This window comes from Corvus brachyrhynchos, unplaced genomic scaffold (genome assembly GCF_000691975.1).
Source record: "Corvus brachyrhynchos isolate BGI_N302 unplaced genomic scaffold, ASM69197v1 scaffold514, whole genome shotgun sequence".
NCBI classification, from domain to species: Eukaryota; Metazoa; Chordata; class Aves; order Passeriformes; family Corvidae; genus Corvus; species Corvus brachyrhynchos.
In genome coordinates, this window is record NW_008238319.1 from 3,342,895 (window position 1) to 3,360,994 (window position 18,100).

An 18,100-nucleotide genomic window follows, 5' to 3' on the forward strand; every position below is an offset into this window, starting at 1 on the left:
CCCCCATCTCCCATCCCCAGCCGCAGCCAGAGTGGCAGGTCATCACCTGGCAGTGAGTAATCCATGCTGCACTTCCCTAAACACTTCAAGCCTAGACTGACACCAGCAAGAGAAGGTGCATGACCTTTCCTGGCCTCCAGCAGCTTGTTCCCACCCATACACTTCCCACTCCCTTATCACAGCACAGACAGAACCATCAAGGTTCAGCTGGACCATGGGTATGATGAGGAGGCCAGTGTGAGCTTACTAAACCAGCAAAAAGAAACAAAACCCCCACATCCCCCACAAAAACATCCCCTAATCAAGCTTCATTTTCAAACATCCCAGGAGAACAGAAAGGGGCACCTGGGACGACTCTGGGTGGCAGTGCCAGCTGAAAGCACCTTGTTTATGTCAGTGCCTTCAGGCTGCCTTTATAAATACTCAGTGAAAAGCCAGAGGCTCTGCAGGACACAGAGCAGGAGGTGCCTCTGTGTCTCCTGGAGCTGCAGGGCAGAGTGGGACACAGCCCAGCCAACTCCATACCAATGTCTGGACAGGGACTCTCCTTGCCCACAGGGCTTCTGAAGGCCTGGGTAACACATCTGACACTAGTTCAAAAAAGTAACAGGATAAAAAAAAACCCTGTAGGAGAGATAAAGCAGTTGACAAAGGAAAAACTAAGCAGACATGGTGTAGGAATACTAGGAATGAACTAACAGTCCTTTTAAGGATGTACTGCAAAACAAGATTCATGACAGATTGCTCTAAATATTTTGGATTTGTTTAAGAAACATACTCTTAGCTGTTTCTTTCACAGAGCTAAGAAGAATGTGTGCCTACTTGATTTGGGAGGCACCATCCCCACAGGAAGGTCTGGCCCATGAGAGCAGTGTCCGCCCTACTGACCTGAACCAAGAGAAGAACACACTTTTCTCACAGCAGGTGATAAACACGTGGAGGAGAAAGGAAAAGGAGAAGAAATTCAGTTTACTTTTAATCTATGGGCTGCAGTTCAAGCTCAGGAGTTGAACTCATAACTCAAGAATCCCCAGCAGTGCCCTGCAGCACACACACTCTGCCAGCATCACTGTCAAATCCAGCCCTGAAGTGCCAGGAGAGGGGAAGCTCCAGGGTAACCCCCAAGCAAACTCTGGATGCCAGAGAAGTTTTATAGGCACAGCCATCCTCATCCATTTGTACTCCTTAAATCCACAGCCAGCTGGAACCAGCTTCACCAGGCCCCACAGCAACACTTGATTGTTGCACATGACACTCCCGAAGTCCCACAGGCCACCAGGACTCCCTGACAGTGCCTGCCACAGGTACCATGAGTTATAGAAAAGATAACAGAGTTTAATTTTAAATATATATCAGTTCCCTCCCCTAAGAAATGAGTCACCTTGGACTTCACATTAACCTCATCCTAGGACACGATGGTAGAAAATGCTGGTGTCATTGCAGAAACCATTTGTAATTCCTCTTTGTAATTTAAACTGGCATTTGCAGGAAGCCAGGTTATCCGGGCACACTTACTCCAGTTTCTGCTAGGATTTTAATAAATTTTAACCACATGAATCAGTTTAAAATCTCATCTTTTTGAGAAAGAATCACTCAACAGACACATTCACTCTGAAAAAAAGCAAGCCAGTAAAAAACCCAACATTCAAGTACATTTGCTGGTGGAGTTTGAATAGGGGAATGCCACTAATCCTTCTGATTTGGAAGGAATACCCTCCATCAAGGAAACCATGCATGCTGAAAGGCAAGAGTTGCACTCATCACATTTCTTACAGCCTGGATTTGCAAGGAATGGAAGCCTTATTGACATGTTTACTTACTGAGGTGGGAAAAGTATTAATGGATGCCTGAACAGAACAAAAATAAAAAAATCCAAATACACACGCAAGTACCTTCTTAAATCTACTTGATACACATCTCTCTTCATGTTTCAGCTAAAAAGAACAGATGTGGAAAAGAGTAGTCTGATATACGTTTTTTAATGAAACTTGACATTAAATTTAAAAAGCATTTTGTGCTGGAGTTAAGATGTGAAGAGGGAGTTCAACCAAACAGCTGTCCTAAAGTACAAGACATTTTCCTTGGTACCTTCTGACAGATAATATCTTCGAAGAGAAAAGAAAATAACCACTCTGCCAAGAATTCCTCCTACTCCTGCTCCTTTAATCTTTATTTTTAACTTCAGGGTTAACTTTGAAAGTTAACTTTTTAACATCTCTCCTACAAAAGATGGATTCAAAGCAAATGGACTCTCCACAACTGATTGAGCTTAAACTTGAAGGTTTTCAGTCTGAAGCTCCCAAATCCTAACAAGGCACCATCTGTCAGATGGAGCAGGGCAACACACAAACTCTTGGTCCATCAATGTTCACAAATTTACTTGGCATGTAACATGAACTTGTCCTACTTTATAATTTTGCTTGGCTAAGGACTGACAAGTGTTCAGCTCAGCTAGAACCTCCCAAGAGCTCCAGCTGGAGAACAAACAGAACTCACTAAGTCACAGTAACCCACTTGATTTCAATGGTAAAAACAGATGCTTTGGGCAAAGTTATTCAATTGACAGTTAAATTGGTTTAAGTATGTCACACTAAGATCACCAGCAGAAATTGAGCTTCTTGCTTTAATGATTATTGGCTAAACTGGTGTACTTTTCCACCACAGACACACTACAGATACAACAACCAGAGACAAGCACAGGAGAATCCATGCAACTTCCATCAATCTTCCTAAGGTTATTCCTGTTACAGGGAGTGTTTGGGAAAATATGACATCTGTAATATGCAAAATGAAGTTCTGAGATGAAGGACTGATAATTAACAGCTTTGTTTGCTGGTTCCTGTCCCCCCATCATCCCTCTCCCCTAGGAGTATAGTAGGTGTTTGAGAAAGAAATCCGTGAAAGCTTTCAGCAGGCAGCAGTAACAATCAGCACACAATTCCATCTGCATTCTGCCTTTCTCACAAAGATCCCTTCAAACCAAACCATTACTGCATTACAAAACTTCTATGAACACGGTTTTGAGGTTTATGTACAACTATATAGTCACAAGCAACATTAAATACTTGCAAACCCATGTTCTTAAATATAAATACAACCCTTCCCACACAGGTTAAATCAGAAAGTGTGAAATATTTTAAGTAATATTAGAATAGTCAAAAAACACCTCTTTTGAAAAACCAAAGGGAAAAAATACCCTAATATTTAATACAATTGCTATCAGAATGCAAGATAAATATTCTTGTAAGACATAGGAACAACCTCTGACAATTGACCCTCGGTATTCAATAACTTAAAAAATACCGCACAGAATTTCGGCTGTTCATTTCAGAAGAAAAAAAGCTTGTAAGGAACTGAAGGTATCAGGAAATACTGAGGCATCTCTTTCCAAAAGGAAGTGTGAATGTCTAACTATTCACAGAACACAAAAATAAACTCGAATATTTATTAGCTTGGAGAAACCAAACACAGCATACCCACAAAAACACTTACACGTGATCAAATATGTTAAAAAAAGCAGCTCCACTAATTAGTTCTTTGATTACAACAACCATGAAGTGACTTTGTGAAACATTAAGGAACAGCATGAGACATGCTAGTAGAGCCAGAGTTTCAAATGAAGTGTTTTACTCTAATAATAGTTGCGTATTTCAAGTGTTGAACCTGCTCGTATGCTGGGGCACACGATATCTGCTTCTGGGAAGCTACAGCACAAAAGTTAACTCACAAGGTCAGTAACTGAAGAAAACCTTGCTCTCACATGGCTCTGTTCTTTAACAGCACTGCGAGAATTATCCAACATTTCCTTAGGAAAGCACTAAAATACAGAACAAAATTGGTATTTGAATGTTTTTTGAAGCAGCTGACTAAAAAAATACTTTCAGAAAGCCTGTAAACATTTACCACACACTATGTGTATTAATACAACATTATTACTTTCAAGGTCAGTATTACACATGCAGTTTCTTGGAGCTACATATTTTGGTGTTATTTTTAACATCTGACAGAGCATCTTGTACTGTTGCAAGCTCTACACTGTTTACAAATACTCCCAAGCTGCAGCTGCTGACTCTACAGAGCATGTCTTCCCATAGCAAAAAGAAGAGTAATTTTAATTATCCAGTAAGGGCACTTTTTACAGTACTATATGCACTCATGTTCTGTAGATTAGCTTTGTAATTTTTCCACCTTTTAACAATTACATGGAACAAGAAGATTTGGTTACAAGAATATCCATTTCTACAAAAGGTCAAAAAAGTCCAAGTACACTTGAGAGACACGTCTAACCCTGTTCAGATTATGGATGAACTTCACAGCCTCTCTTAGCAGGTGCTATTTCAGGAACCTCTACATTTGGCTTACTTTTTAAAATGGAAATGCAGAGATAAAAAAAGCTGGTTTGAAATTAAATGCCAAGTTTCTGTTTTAATTCTTCATTCTCCCAAAATACTTAACCATGGGCTCAAGAGCAGAATGTAGCAGTAAACAACTTACCGACACAAGCATTTAGGAACAGCCAGTCAGTCTTTTTCATTCTATTTTTTATTTGCTTTAGTTTTTTGAAGTCAACTTCAAGCTCCTCCTTGCTGCCAACAGCTCCAGCCAATTCAATTCTTTGGAAGTCCATTTTCACATCAGATTCCCGTTTGGTTGTCGGTGGAGATCTTCTTTGGCTATTACCACTACTACAGCTGCCTCTCCACCGAGCCCTGTCTTGCTCATTTATGATGGAAGAAGCCTCTTCTCTGTCTGCCAGTTCTATTGCTTCAATGTTGTTGGGTCTGGGGTGGTCACATACAACACATTTCCTGGCCTTGGCCCAGTTTTCATATGTACAAACAGAACAAGTCCAGTGCTGAGCCCTTGTGTTTAGTTTATTTCTGTCATTGTATTCCTCACATGGATCCACGGAAAAAGGGACCAGTCTGGAACCGGAGCCTGAAGACTGAGGAGACTCCGTGGGACTCCTGGTCCTGCGCTGAGACAAGCACTGGGTACACCTTATAGCTCTTGGCCAGTTCAAGTACGTGCACATGTGGCACGACCATTTATTTGCACTTTCCATACTGTAGGATGATTTAACCCTTGGTCTTGCACTAGAATCCGGGCATATCAAAGGACTGCTCCCCCCTTCAGTGCTCGTAGGATCCCAGTCCCTACCGATGTCACTGGAACCACTCTTGAAAGGATCTTCTGTGATAATTGTTCCACTGGGTCTCTGGGCACGACACATGGTGCACTTGATTGCAGAAGGCCAATTCTCATATGTACAATACTCACAGGCCCATTTAATTCCACGCTCTGTCATCGTGCACTTCTTGAAATGAACTGCGGCGGGCAGAAAGCTGACGGGTCAGAACACACCATCAGTACACAGTACCAGCAAAGGAGCTGTTCAACGCAACAAATTAATGAGATTTAACCCAGTGGATATAAAAATCAGGCTGGGCAAACAGGCAGTCTATTTTTCTCGGTATTATTACAACATCTAGGGGGAGTAAAACCACTACGAAAAGGGTAAGACTTGACCTACCAGTATTTTACATGCAGAATTCAGGATTTACTAGTGCAGAAATGAGAAAAAAACCTCAGTCCTGCATTTCTGAAACTCCTCAAATTTGCACAGAGACTTCCAAACAAATTCAGAATATGCATTAAGCACTGAGAATACTGGAGAAGAGACCAGTACAGCTACAGAAACAAGTTATAAATATTAAATTATTAAAATAAAACTCAGTATGAATACAGCAGAACAAGAAAAGGAACACAAAGTCTAGGTCCTGTAACATCCTGTAATAGACCTTACAGGATTTGGAAGGAAGGAGTGTATCAAGTGGGCAGTTACACAGTGAGTAAGCAGTTCTTTCAGAAAAGGAGGGTGTTGGAATTTACATAAAATGCTTATAATTTGAATTTTGTATATAATAATTTTATAAATGACTAGGTCTTGACTGGACATCACCCATATCACTAGTGTTACAAAGTGAAAATGCCACTTGAAAGCAAGCACAAGCTGTATGTGGTGGTAGGCTAAGACGGTATTTTCAAGCTACAAATTCAGATTTCAACCCAATTCCAACTCACTTTTTCTCTAATGAAGAGGGGATTCTGTCTTCATGCTGGCTCAGACCTTTTCTTCAGACTGCCAAATATGAAGGATGAGACTAAGCAGGTAACTATTCCTGTAAACAAAATGAAAACAGACTCATTATAGGTTTCCTACTGGACCTGAGTAACCAGAAAGTTAATTATTAAATGCCACACCTATTCCAATCCCAATTTACTTGGTTAAACCCAGTCATGACCTGCTGAGGCCAAGAGAGACCGGTTACAATAAACCAGTATTTATAAAAAAATGGTCACCACACAAGTGGTCAATCTGCTGAAGTAAAATAAGTAGATCCAAGCAACAAGTTCACACCAAAACATCCATGAACACTCTTACTGCAATCGGAAACCTAGGATGGGGAAGGCAGAAAAAGCTTCGTGTAGAGAGTGTAGTAGAGGGAAAGGGTGAGGCAGGTAGATAAAGGACAAATAGACAAACATACACAGCATTTCCTCCCTTACCCCAGAAGAGTTACCCAGCTTGTAAAATTCAACAAAGTGCTGGTTTTAAGAATGCAAAACTGATTAAATACAAACTCATCACATCACTGGACCGACACTTCTTGTTTATCATATTGCAACTCTCTCAGCTAACGTAACCACCCAGAGCCTAGGAAACTGAAACTTGCAAGCTGCACAACAGGATTAAATTCAAAACTAGATACATCAACCCAAAAATTAGTTAATACCTCTTCCCCAATTAGCCAGTGTTTTACAAGTTAGTACATTCTTCACTGAAATACCTTCACCCACACCTTGCTCTGCTAAGGCACAGCTAAAACATCTACTTAAATTTGTCACCCTTATTCCTACTATCTCCTCCTGAGGACTCCGGCACAGAACATGGGTTTTTTCCAAGAGCTCAAGTGATCTATTGACCAGATCAGGTGGCTGCATGAATGAGGGCCTATCGCATGGCCAGGACAGAGGAGAGGGCAGCACTATCCTTTTCCATAGCGATCCATATTTATGCTGCATGAAAGCAGAGGAGCAATCAGGAACACAGGAAGCTCTCTCATAAAGCTCGGGTTCCACAGGACTGGTTTGAACAGCCTGCAGAGCACTTCACTCCCACCTCTACGTTATAAAACTGTGTCAGACTGAGGAATGTGCTGAAAAGGCAATTAGATTTCCTGCTGCTTCCCCTCCACCGTTCCTGACAGATGTCCATGCCCATTTATAATAGGGAAAAAAGAAGTGGGATCATACTAGGCTCCCCATTTCTGTGATAAAGTGAAAAATACATACATATCTACAGGAAAATATGAAATTAATTTGATTTTACTAAAGGTGACTTTACAAAGAAGACTTTTTGGGAACTTTAAGGAAAAAAGGTTTCTCTACTTTACTAAAACACCTCCTATATGAGTACACTAGACATGAGGTTTATCTACTCCATTTGGTCAAAGCTTTGCCCCCAATTCCCAAAATAAGGTTTTTAATTACTTTCTTAATAAGCTGCTTCTCTCTAGAAACAGTAGAGTTTTTTTAGGAATTAATGTTTTGTAGTTAGAAACACAGGAGAGTTGAACATGGTTTTCAGAACAGAGAAGGCAGAAGAACACTGCCTGTGCACCTGCCCACTGCCACCAAGAGATTGTGCCACCAAGGACCACCAAAAGTGGCTGTCCCAATACTCCAGTGCTTGAGAATAATTCCTACTGGAGCAGAAGCTGGTGTGGCTGGAGTAGGTGATGCTTCCCATTAAATCCATAAACAGTGTGTGATGGGTATCTGTAACTGTAAATGGTTTCTTCCCTGCCCTAGTTTGTAAAGCCTTAAACAAAGCAGTTCCCACTGCAGACAAATCCCAACCCACATTTGGGACGGGTCATGAAAACAAGGCATCATCTGTTTTAGTGATATTAAGACTGGGAAAGGAGATTGGAGCTCAAGTTGTAAAGCAGCTGGATGCAAAAACAACCTAAACACGTACTAGATACTACTTAGAAAACTAAATAGCTCAGGACATCCCACATTACAGGAAAGCTTTCATACATATCACAAGATCAGCTTTTTAGCTGCAATTATCTTCTGTGGCCCTTAGAAAGCAGATGCTCTCAGACATAATTCTTAGAGAGGCTGAGTACCTGCAGTTTTGAAAGCCTCTGAGATATGAGCTCACCACCTCCGAACACGAGGCCTCGGGTTATTATGAAGTAAAGAATATAAAAAGGCTCAATAGAGCAACGCAATCTCTCTTCCTTGACAGCTCTGCCAACACCAAGTACAGCGAGGAAATTCAGCATTGGGGTTTTTTTTACTGTTTTACTGCTTTTTACTTGGTCTGACCTCCAATTCTACCCACCACTGTAGCTACCCATGGATGGGACTGGTGTCTGGTGGGAGCACAGTTAAGAGGTCAGAGACACCAGACCAATCCAATTCTGTTTTCATCAGGAACTGCAGTGACAGGACAAGGGGAAGTGGCTTCACACTGAAAGGGAGTAGATTTAGATTAGGTATTAGAAAGAAGTTGTTCCCTGTGAGGGTGGTGGGGCCCTGGCACAGGGTGCCCAGAGAAGCTGTGGCTACCCCGGATCCCTGGAAGTGTCCAAGGCCAGGTTGGACAGGGCTTGGAATAACGTGGGACAGTGGAAGGTGTCCCTGCCCATGGTAGGGGATTGGAACAAGATGAGCTTTAAGGTCCCTTCCAACCCAGACCAGTCTGTGATTCCATTATTTACTGGTGATAACAGCATCACCATCCAGCCACAGCAGTTTGAAGCTTATTACATTTTTTTCCAATTACTTCTTTGACTCTGTTTTCAAGTTAACTTGTCATTTTAGATTCCTCACAGAGGAGAAGCTGAATCATGGAGTGCCTCCTCTGACAGAGAAATAGCAACACAGTGACTGTGAAGTGCAGGTACATGCCTTTATGTCCAAAAAGCATGAGCAGACAAGAAATTAAAACCCACAAAACTTCAAACAAATTCCAGCTGATCAGTTTATACAGTGTGCTGAATATCTTCTGGACACACTTGTAGAGTAAATCAATGCACTGAAGAGGAAAATATATTAAGTTCTGATAAATAAGGAACAAACAAACAAAAAACCCCAAAACCTTATCAGATAACCTTTTTACTACATAAAGTCAGAAGTAAAAGGTGAACTAGAATAATCAGAAATTTGTCTTTTGCTTTGTTTCAACTTTCAAGAATATTCTTCTTTTTAGGTGCACAAGAAAACACAAAAAAAGCTCACAGAAACTGGGAAGAAACAACAAGGTTCTCAAATACCACTCTCATGACAGGATATATTACACTCCCCTCAGTATAATTATTCGCTGTGTCCAGAAGTTGTTTTTCCACTGGCTCAAACAAGGAACAATATGGAGCTCCACTTCATTAAACGATCAAGCCCTCCCTGTAAACAGACCAGATGCTGATTTAGACCAGTCTACACTGCGGATTTTTTGCTGGGATGGTGCTGGCATCTGTGCTGGCTGAAACCTTACATAATTACACTGATCAAATCAGGGTTCCCACCTCAAACTCATTTTGTTCATGTGTACAGATTTTCAAATAAAACTGCTTCTGTATTTTCAGGGGGAAAGGGAGCTCAAGGTGCCAGCTTCAGCCTTCAGTAAGGCTTGCAAGGTAAAGCAAGAATCACCCTCCTTCCTCCCATGTAGCTGCCTCTCATAGGCTGCTCCAAAAAGAAAGGCAGGCTGGTTTCTGTATTTTAAAAACACTAAAGCAACTTTTCAGATGAACAAAATAAGCAGAAGTATCTTTTTCGGAAAACGAGGGATCTCTATAACCAAATGCAGAATCTATTAATTCAGCACTTCAGGAGTACAGAAGTAAAGCCTTTCACAAATCCTAGCCTAATTTTCCAAGGTGGATATTTACTGACTTTCTTCTCTTACCTTACCAAAATTACTTACTCTACCTTCAACTATTTGCTCTTCTTTCTCAATAATTCAGTATAAGGCTCAACAGATCAGTATATTAAAAGCAGAAAGCTTGAACTTGGGCTCCTATAATCTGATGGGAACTAACAATAAGCTCTGTTGTCATCCTTGCAAATTAATTTTAATAAAATTAAGAACCCTGACCTCGTCAATGGAACAAACAGATCACATCAGCACTGAATCTGGAAGCTTTGCAATAGTATCTACACATTATAATAAAGAATGGAAAAATTATTGCAAAGCCACAACATAGAAGCATTTTCTGTATTAGCCTGAACTCACTGAAGCAAGGAATTAATAAGCAAGCATAGTCTGCCTTGGTTGTTAGAACAGTTCTTTAAAAAAGGCAAGGATTCAGTCCCAAACAGAGCAGCAAAAGGGAGAAAATACTCTGTCATCTCAGCAAAAGAGCACTGAAATAATTTTCCACAAGCTGCTCTGTGAGGTGGGGGTTTTACTTTGGAAATGTTGATTTCCTTAAAGAACACCAGCTGGCTGTTTGCAGTGCAGACCGCAGGAACTGCACCCAGACTGCAGCAGCCACAGAACGCAGAAACCCCCGTCTCACCAAACACAGATTCAAGCAGGATCGGGAGGCTTTTGTCAAACTGCACCATCCTCCCATCCTCATGCCAGCAAGAGCGCTGCTCCAAAACACACATGGATCACCTCTGGCTCTCCAGAGGAATGGAGCTGTTCCTCTGCTCCCTCCAACACCGGCAGCAGGGACAAGGCTCCTGCCTCAAGAGAAGCATCACCCAGTTAAGACTGGCATAAATCTCAATTCCATTAAAGACCAAATCACTCCCATGCACATCACAACACAATCTACAAACTACGGCATTAATGGTGCATGAGAAAAGAAGAACTGAAAAGATTTTAGTTGTAACTGAGTAGCTATTTACAATCTAGTATGTTAAGTGACTTCTAACATTTTCTGCACTTTTGATAGTACAGATCACCAAAAATACTCCCTTATTGCAGATTTTTCAGTACGACCTGACTCACTACCTAAAACTCTTCATCTTGTAAGTGGGCAATGAGTTAAAATCCAGGAGAACTGAGCTCTCAAAAAGAAACACAGTGCAAGAAACACAGTTCTCTTAACCATAAAAAGCAAGAAAGTAAGAATTAACTTCTGAACATATTCAGAAGTCTGTTCATTGGTGAATTCAGATGGGTTTCATTTACATAAAATTAATAAAAAATTGTTTTCATTCTGCTTTATGGATTCGTATCTCATTTCAAAGCATCTTAAATCTACTTTATTAGGTATTTATGGTATTCAGAAAAATTACGCTGATTTTGCTTCAGCTTTCTTTTCAATATTCTATTCACACTTCCAACCCAACTGCTGACTTTTCAAAAGCAAAAGAATTTATATGCAGCTTTAATGCAAGAGGATGTCCAATTTTGCTAATGCTCTATGCAGTAAGAAGGAAAACATTTGGGAGGTTTCACATCTTTGGAGACATCTGAAATACATGATTGACAATGAACTTTATGATTAGGTCTACAGCCTAATGTAAACGGACACTTCTGCAAAAGCTGGAAACTCATCACAGAATTAACAGATATTTGAGAAGAGTAAACATTTTCTCTTTCTGCTGTTTTTTTTTTATTTTAATGTTTATCTCTTGAAGCACTTCTGTGCTCTTAGCCACTACAGTTAACCCTCTTGTGTAACTTGCACAGTGCAAGTTTGCATTTTATTCGTTACTCATCTCAAATGGGTCAAACTCCATATAGCTCTATTAAATCTGTGACTAAAAGATAGGCAAATCTTAACTGCTGAAAACAACCTATAAAAACCCCGTGGCAGCAGCTTGCAGATCAGTTCTTTTTCTTTTTCAGGGTTGCTTTTTGTTTTATTTTAACCTCAATTAAAAGTGAACGACTGTCCAGATGAGATGTTACTGCACATTAGGATGGACTAAATACAACTGACTACTTAGAAACCAACACCATTTGGGCAGATCAACAGTTACATAATGCACAGCATCTCCCACACAATACTAATCAAAACCCAAGCAAAATGACTTAAAATAATGAGCTGTGATAGAACATTTGCATAAATACAGCCACCTGCATTTAATGAATTTGCCCACGAACAGCAACAGATGAATACTGAGTTAAGATCTACAAGAACATACACAACAACAGAACTGTTAAAACTTCAGTTTTAAAAAGACACTAGCCTTGGACAAAGTACAGAAGTTGAACAAGATGTTTCTTTATAAAAAGTGAGGTCAAATACAAAAACAGTTTATCTGTGTTTAGACTGTGCCTCAAACACCAGACCCACTTTTGTTTAGCTCTCAGCCATCCTCACACACAAGGAGGAAAACCAGATGTCACGCTTTGACTGAAAACACACTGTGGAGTCAGACATCAAAACTCTGAAACACTTAAACCTGTCCAACAGCAGGAACATTACACCAAGACTCGTACATTTTCTAGTAATTATCCCCTGGACCTCCTCAATACTGGCTGACAATAAATTAGAGGAGGGCTACACACACAGTCACCATTTGGAGGAGGAAAACCACCTGCCTCCAAATGAAGCACGGACACACACACTCAGCATCCACTACTGGGCAGTTTGCTCCAAATTAATGGCAAGCCACATTCAGATACAGCTAAGGACTGCCTTCAATACATGCATTTGCAATTGGAATACATTTAAGGCAAGTCCCAGTTCAAGTGAGCCAAACAAACCACACTCATTTTATTTATCCAGTTCTTCCTAAGATCCTGGCAAGGCAGCAAAGTATCAAAAAGAGGGAAAAAGAAAAAATAGAAGCAAAAATGCTACAATCACAGCACACAAAATCCACTAGTGTAGATGCTGCTGCTTAACACAGTGCAAAGAACTAGTGTCAAATATCACAGGGAAAACAAATCCAAACTCCTTCTAGAGACAGAGTTATACCAGTTTTTTTAATAACTTTTTTTTTAACTGTATGATTAGTAATCTGTATTTTGGTCATCATCCATATCTCTGAGTTAATCACTGCAAAGTACTCTGCACTGCTGGAAAGTTTCAGAGTTAACAGCTCTAAAGCAGTAATAACAGGTTCTGGGGTGGGAGTAAGTTTCTACTGAAGGCAACACTGAACAACCTTCTTTAAGTAAACCCTTTAAAAGCCATGCGGTGACAATTCTTTTTATCCCTGCCAAGCTAAACAGTAACGGAGAGGTCAAAAATAAAAAGTAAATAGCCCAGAAGCCCATCTCAGCCCTTCAGCAAGATAAAAAGAGCTTCTCAGCAGGCACCCAGTAAGGGGAAGCCTTCCCAGGTAAAACCTAAACCCACCAGCCCATCTGTCAGACATCGTCAATGATGACCAGAAGCTGTTCAGACGCCAGGACACAACACTCCTGACTTACCAGGGCAGTGAGAACCAGTAAAAACCAAAAGTATATACTCAACACTTCTTGAATCCAAGACCTGTAGATTGAGGCTGTTCCAGGGGAGTACTGAAATAACAGCAAGGAATAAATATGCCAGCTGGCTCTACAGGTCCCTGCTTAGATACTGGGAAGATGAATGGAGACTCAAGGAATACTTCCAAGCCCATTACCCTGAGAGAAGCACAAGGCAAGCTCTCACCGTGCACTTACAGTCCTCACAACCACAAAAAACAACATTCTCTCATAACATAACAAAGCAAACTTCCTAATTTTGCTGGAATTATACAGAGTTATGAGATTTATGATAGAAGCTTTTCTTCCCAGATAATCAACTGTATATGCACCAAGAGCCACACAGTTTTCAAATGAGTGCACCTATAAAAGTGGGTGTAAATTCAAAGCCACAAAAGATTACCTGATCAAAATAGTTCCAATCCAGTGAGGGGGAAAAAAAACCAAACCAAAAAACCCCCCAGATCATGCAAGCTTATTCTTCCTTCCAGAGTCACATAAATCATGGTTCTGACAGTTTTCTTTAGCTCAGGAACACCAACTCCTGAATATCTAGAAGCTACCAATAAAATCAACATACCTTACCAAAGTTTCTTAATGCCCACAAACTCCTAAGTAACCCCAACTTTCTCTGTTTTATTAAAACCAGCTTCTCAGGACCAGATGCTAAATCCAATTGAAGTCAAAGAACCACATGGAGGATTTTTAAACCTTAATGTTAGATTACAGAAGTAATGGCAAACATAACCCAAATAAAACAGCACCACATCTTGGCTTCTGGCACAGCAGAAGGGAGGAGAGGAGGAAAGGACTGCAGCCTCCTTGCTCACAAGTCACAGTTCCAGACACAAGTCCTACTTACACACCCTATTTACACTCCCCAAAGCAGACACAGGTCCATCCTTCCCGTCTCCCATTCCCTGGACAGCAGGTTACATGTCTGGTTTTCTCTTTATACCTAGTTCACAGTACTTCGAGTATTTTCAGCTCAGTTCTGAATTTAACCTTAAATGCTGTGTCTTCTCCAGCATTTTTCTTAGAAGTAGCAACTGTCCTTAATTTAAAATTTGCAAGCCATTCTCAGCAAAAAGCAATCCAACTTAGTAGACATAACAAAAAGCAAACAAGCAAGCAAACAAAAAACCCAACAACAAACCACGCAGTAGTATCCTTGTCTTAAGAACATGCAGAACAGATTACATCAGGACAAACCCAAATAACCAAAGGGAAAAATGCCAACTTAATTATATCTCCTGTACAGTAGAAAATGCAAAAGGGCTGCAAATTTGGCTGCTTCCTAGGCAAGATGCTCTGCACATACCAGTCACTACCAATCTTTCCACTGTATTACCTCCCCACATTCCTTCTAAAAAACCTACTATTCCTTCTGCTTTCTTGAACCAGGGACTCCGTATCAGCCCTCTCTTGAAGACAGCTCCCTCTTCAAACATCACTGCCCTCATTCCCTGCTCCATCCCCTCCACACCTCCCTTCTCCCTGGTCTTCACCAAAGTGAGTTGCTGCATAAATGAGACATCAGCACAGGAAAAAAAGTTGTTCTGAAAAATTCCAGGTGGACACAACTCCAGTTTGACTACAGAGCTCCTCAACACCTGCCTGTGCCACAAAAGAAAGAAATGCAAAATCATAAATATTATTATAGATTAACATGTTCTCAGAACTGCTGTTGAAGTACTACAGTTCTTCTAAAGCACGTTAACTGGTAGACCCCGAAGAGGTAATTCTTAATCTTGCACTTAAGAAAGCTCTAAAAGAATTAACTACATAGAGCAGCTGTGCTCCAGCCACTGATGATGCAAAAATGAGCACAGTCACAATCCTGTGCAAGATGAAGGAATGACAGCTACACAAGAAATGCTATGAAAAGTACCAGGAAAGTGTCTGGATTCCAAATGTTTGAAATCTTAATTTGAAGACAGACATTTTCTTTTTAAGGTGTAACAAATTCCATTCAACTGACATTACAAAGTTACAATTATCTATGTCATTAAACTGATTTTACCAAACTATGCCTTCTGACAAGGGAAATGGCAAACTCTTCATCAGCTGCGTTGGAAATAAACTCTCTTTTCAATTTTCCCTTGTTTCCCTCTTCATACATAGTACTATTTAAAAAAAATAAAAAAATTAAGAACTCTGTTACAGCTAAGCCAGCCATTTTCAGCTGCCAAACTAAAGTTTAGTTCCATTTTAGTACCAGGAGACTGTGGATCATAATTCATGCAGTTAAACTGAGGATTACTTGTTGACATCAATTTTGAACAGCCCGAAATAACCCAGTCTTCAAATTTTGGGGGGAGGAAAGGGCATGAGATTACTAAGAGAACTGGCAGTAGCAGTTTAAATGCTTTGCTGTGATTAGCAGAGAGCACATCATGACAAAGAGTGTATTGATCTGAAGTTGTGCTAGAACTGATATGCCAAAGAGAAGCTGGAAAGAGAACCATTAACACCCAAGTTAATACCACATGAAGGAGCCGGTAAATCTCGCTTTAAAGTGCCTGAGAGAACATTTGATTATTTGATTGACTGTATTAAAAATAACTCCCCATTCAATCAGTAAAGTATTTCCAACTTACACTTTTGACTTATTTACAGATCCTTCTTGCAAAGGGCACCAAAGATGGGTGGGAATTCCCATCCCTGAGGAATTTACAGGTCAGACAACATACAATGAGAATGGCCATACACAAAGCTAAAAATGTCCTCTTGACCCATTCTGAGCTGGAATTAGTCTCTAATTAAAGTCACGCTTCTGTGATGAAACCCGTTGATGCTTTTATGCCACTCAGCATTCCAATTACATTAATATTTGTAATTATACTTCTGAGAAAATGCTAATGGACACAACTCCACAAGAACAGATCACAGCCTCACCGGTGTCACCCCCACCTGCCCGTCCTTTCTCAAAGCACCACAAGGAAAGTAAAGGTAGCAACTTCTCTTTCCTTTAAGAGAACTACACTACATAATTAGAGTTGAGTTTCAAAAACCCCACGAAATGCTTTCCCATCCAAAAGCTTTATTCTCTTTGAATGCTGTGACAGACCTAAACCAGAGGTGATCTTTTACATATGACATGCCAGACTCCACATGCTGAGACACCAACTCAGCTTAGCCTTCGGAAGAAGGCCAGCAAAAGAGCTCCAGAACACCTCCTGCTGCTCACCTGTTTCCCCCTCTCTGAGTAACCACTGAAAAAGGGGGGAGAAAAAGAAATAAGCCTTATGAATCTCTTCTGTGGTCACCACAGACCAACAAGCAGACGGAAAAACAAAACTAATTACAACAGATCTCTCCTGAACTACTGTTAAAAGGTTCTGCTCACACCAGAACAAACTCTAAGAAGAGAAAGAGGGAGTTACTACACAGAAGACATCTCACCTTTCAATTTTTGCACCAACAAACGCATCAAAGGACTAACCTCACATGCCAGCTCCACCACTTGTGACACTGCAGGCAGCTGGTGAGCAGAGACTGTTCAAGCACAGCACAAAGCCCGTCAAACAACGTTTGTTTACTACATCAACCCCCAAGAATTCCAGAAAAAGTTGTCATTATTGCCATCGCTGAAAGTCACCGTGGCAGCAGAAAGTTCTCAGCAGCCGGGCTGTGCCAGCCGTGTAGGACACCCGGATTCACCTCCTCCATCATTTCTCCCACCCGCTGCTCCCAAGGGAGCGGTGACTGCTGTGGGGACAGGCTGATTCTGTCACTCCCAAGGAAGGACTCACAGACACATCCAAAGGACTCTCAGACACATCCATGACCTCCGCAGACAAGTTTATCTCATCCTGCCAGGAAGCTGCTGCAGTCTGGGACCGTGAAGGCAGACAGAGAGGCGCGGGCAGCACGGATTACCAAAGCCTGCCTCACTCCTTAATCCAACTTTCCTAATTTTTGTTTAGACTTCGGTTCCAAAAGACGAGCTCGATTTTGAAATACTTCTCACACTGTACTTTACTTCTGATAAAGCATCGACAATACGTGATCACAGAATGAATCACAGAATGGTTTGGGCTGGAAGGGACCTTAAAGATCATCTTGTTCCAAGCCGCTGCCATGGGAAGGGGCACCTTTCACTATCCCACGGTGCTCCAAGCCCTGTCCAACCTGGCCTTGGACACTTCCAAGGATGGGACAGGCAATATCAGGGAAGTTCTGCTACCCAAAATCCACAGACACAACCCATCACTCCCATCACCTACTCCACCACCGCTTGGAGATCGACACAGGCACATCCGAACACGAACAAAATCAAACCAGGAGGGTGGGAAGAAGTGGGAGGGAGGCAGCACAGGCATGATCTCACCCAGGCACACCGAGGTACCACAGCCCGGGGTCCGGAGCAGCAGCCACCGAAGAAAAAATCCGAGTTTCCTGCCTTTGTACCGAGGCTGTGCCAGCCTGCCTTCCCTCAGCAAACCGTTCCACGCGGGACACCGATCCCAGCGGGATCCCGGGCCGTGCCAGAGGCGTCTCCTTAGAGCCCCCACGACCCTGCAGCGGGTCCCCGGCCGGCTCTGGCGCAGCTCGCCCCCGTTCCCCCCCGCGCCCCCTAGTCCCGCAGGGCTGCCCGAGGAGGGCAGTGAGCGCCCAGGGGCTTTACCTCTCCGCCGGGATCCG

At 41.6% G+C, this 18,100-nt stretch overlaps 1 protein-coding gene across 2 annotated transcripts in view; it reads right to left on the reverse strand.

Annotated features, from left to right (window-relative positions):
- Positions 1 to 18,100, reverse strand: part of ZRANB1 (zinc finger RANBP2-type containing 1) — a 43,148-nt gene extending 25,048 nt beyond the window's left edge. Inside the window, exons 1-3 of one of the 2 annotated variants that reach the window (XM_008633333.2) lie at positions 18,084 to 18,100; positions 6,085 to 6,182; positions 4,495 to 5,345 (exon numbers count right to left, since the gene is read on the reverse strand). In XM_008633333.2, the coding sequence (XP_008631555.1) occupies positions 4,495 to 5,308 (814 nt within the window). In that variant the 5' untranslated portion in view covers positions 5,309 to 5,345; positions 6,085 to 6,182; positions 18,084 to 18,100. Of the gene's footprint in view, positions 1 to 4,494; positions 5,392 to 6,084; positions 6,183 to 18,083 lie in introns of both variants that reach the window. The other variant, XM_017733874.1, reaches the window with a different exon arrangement.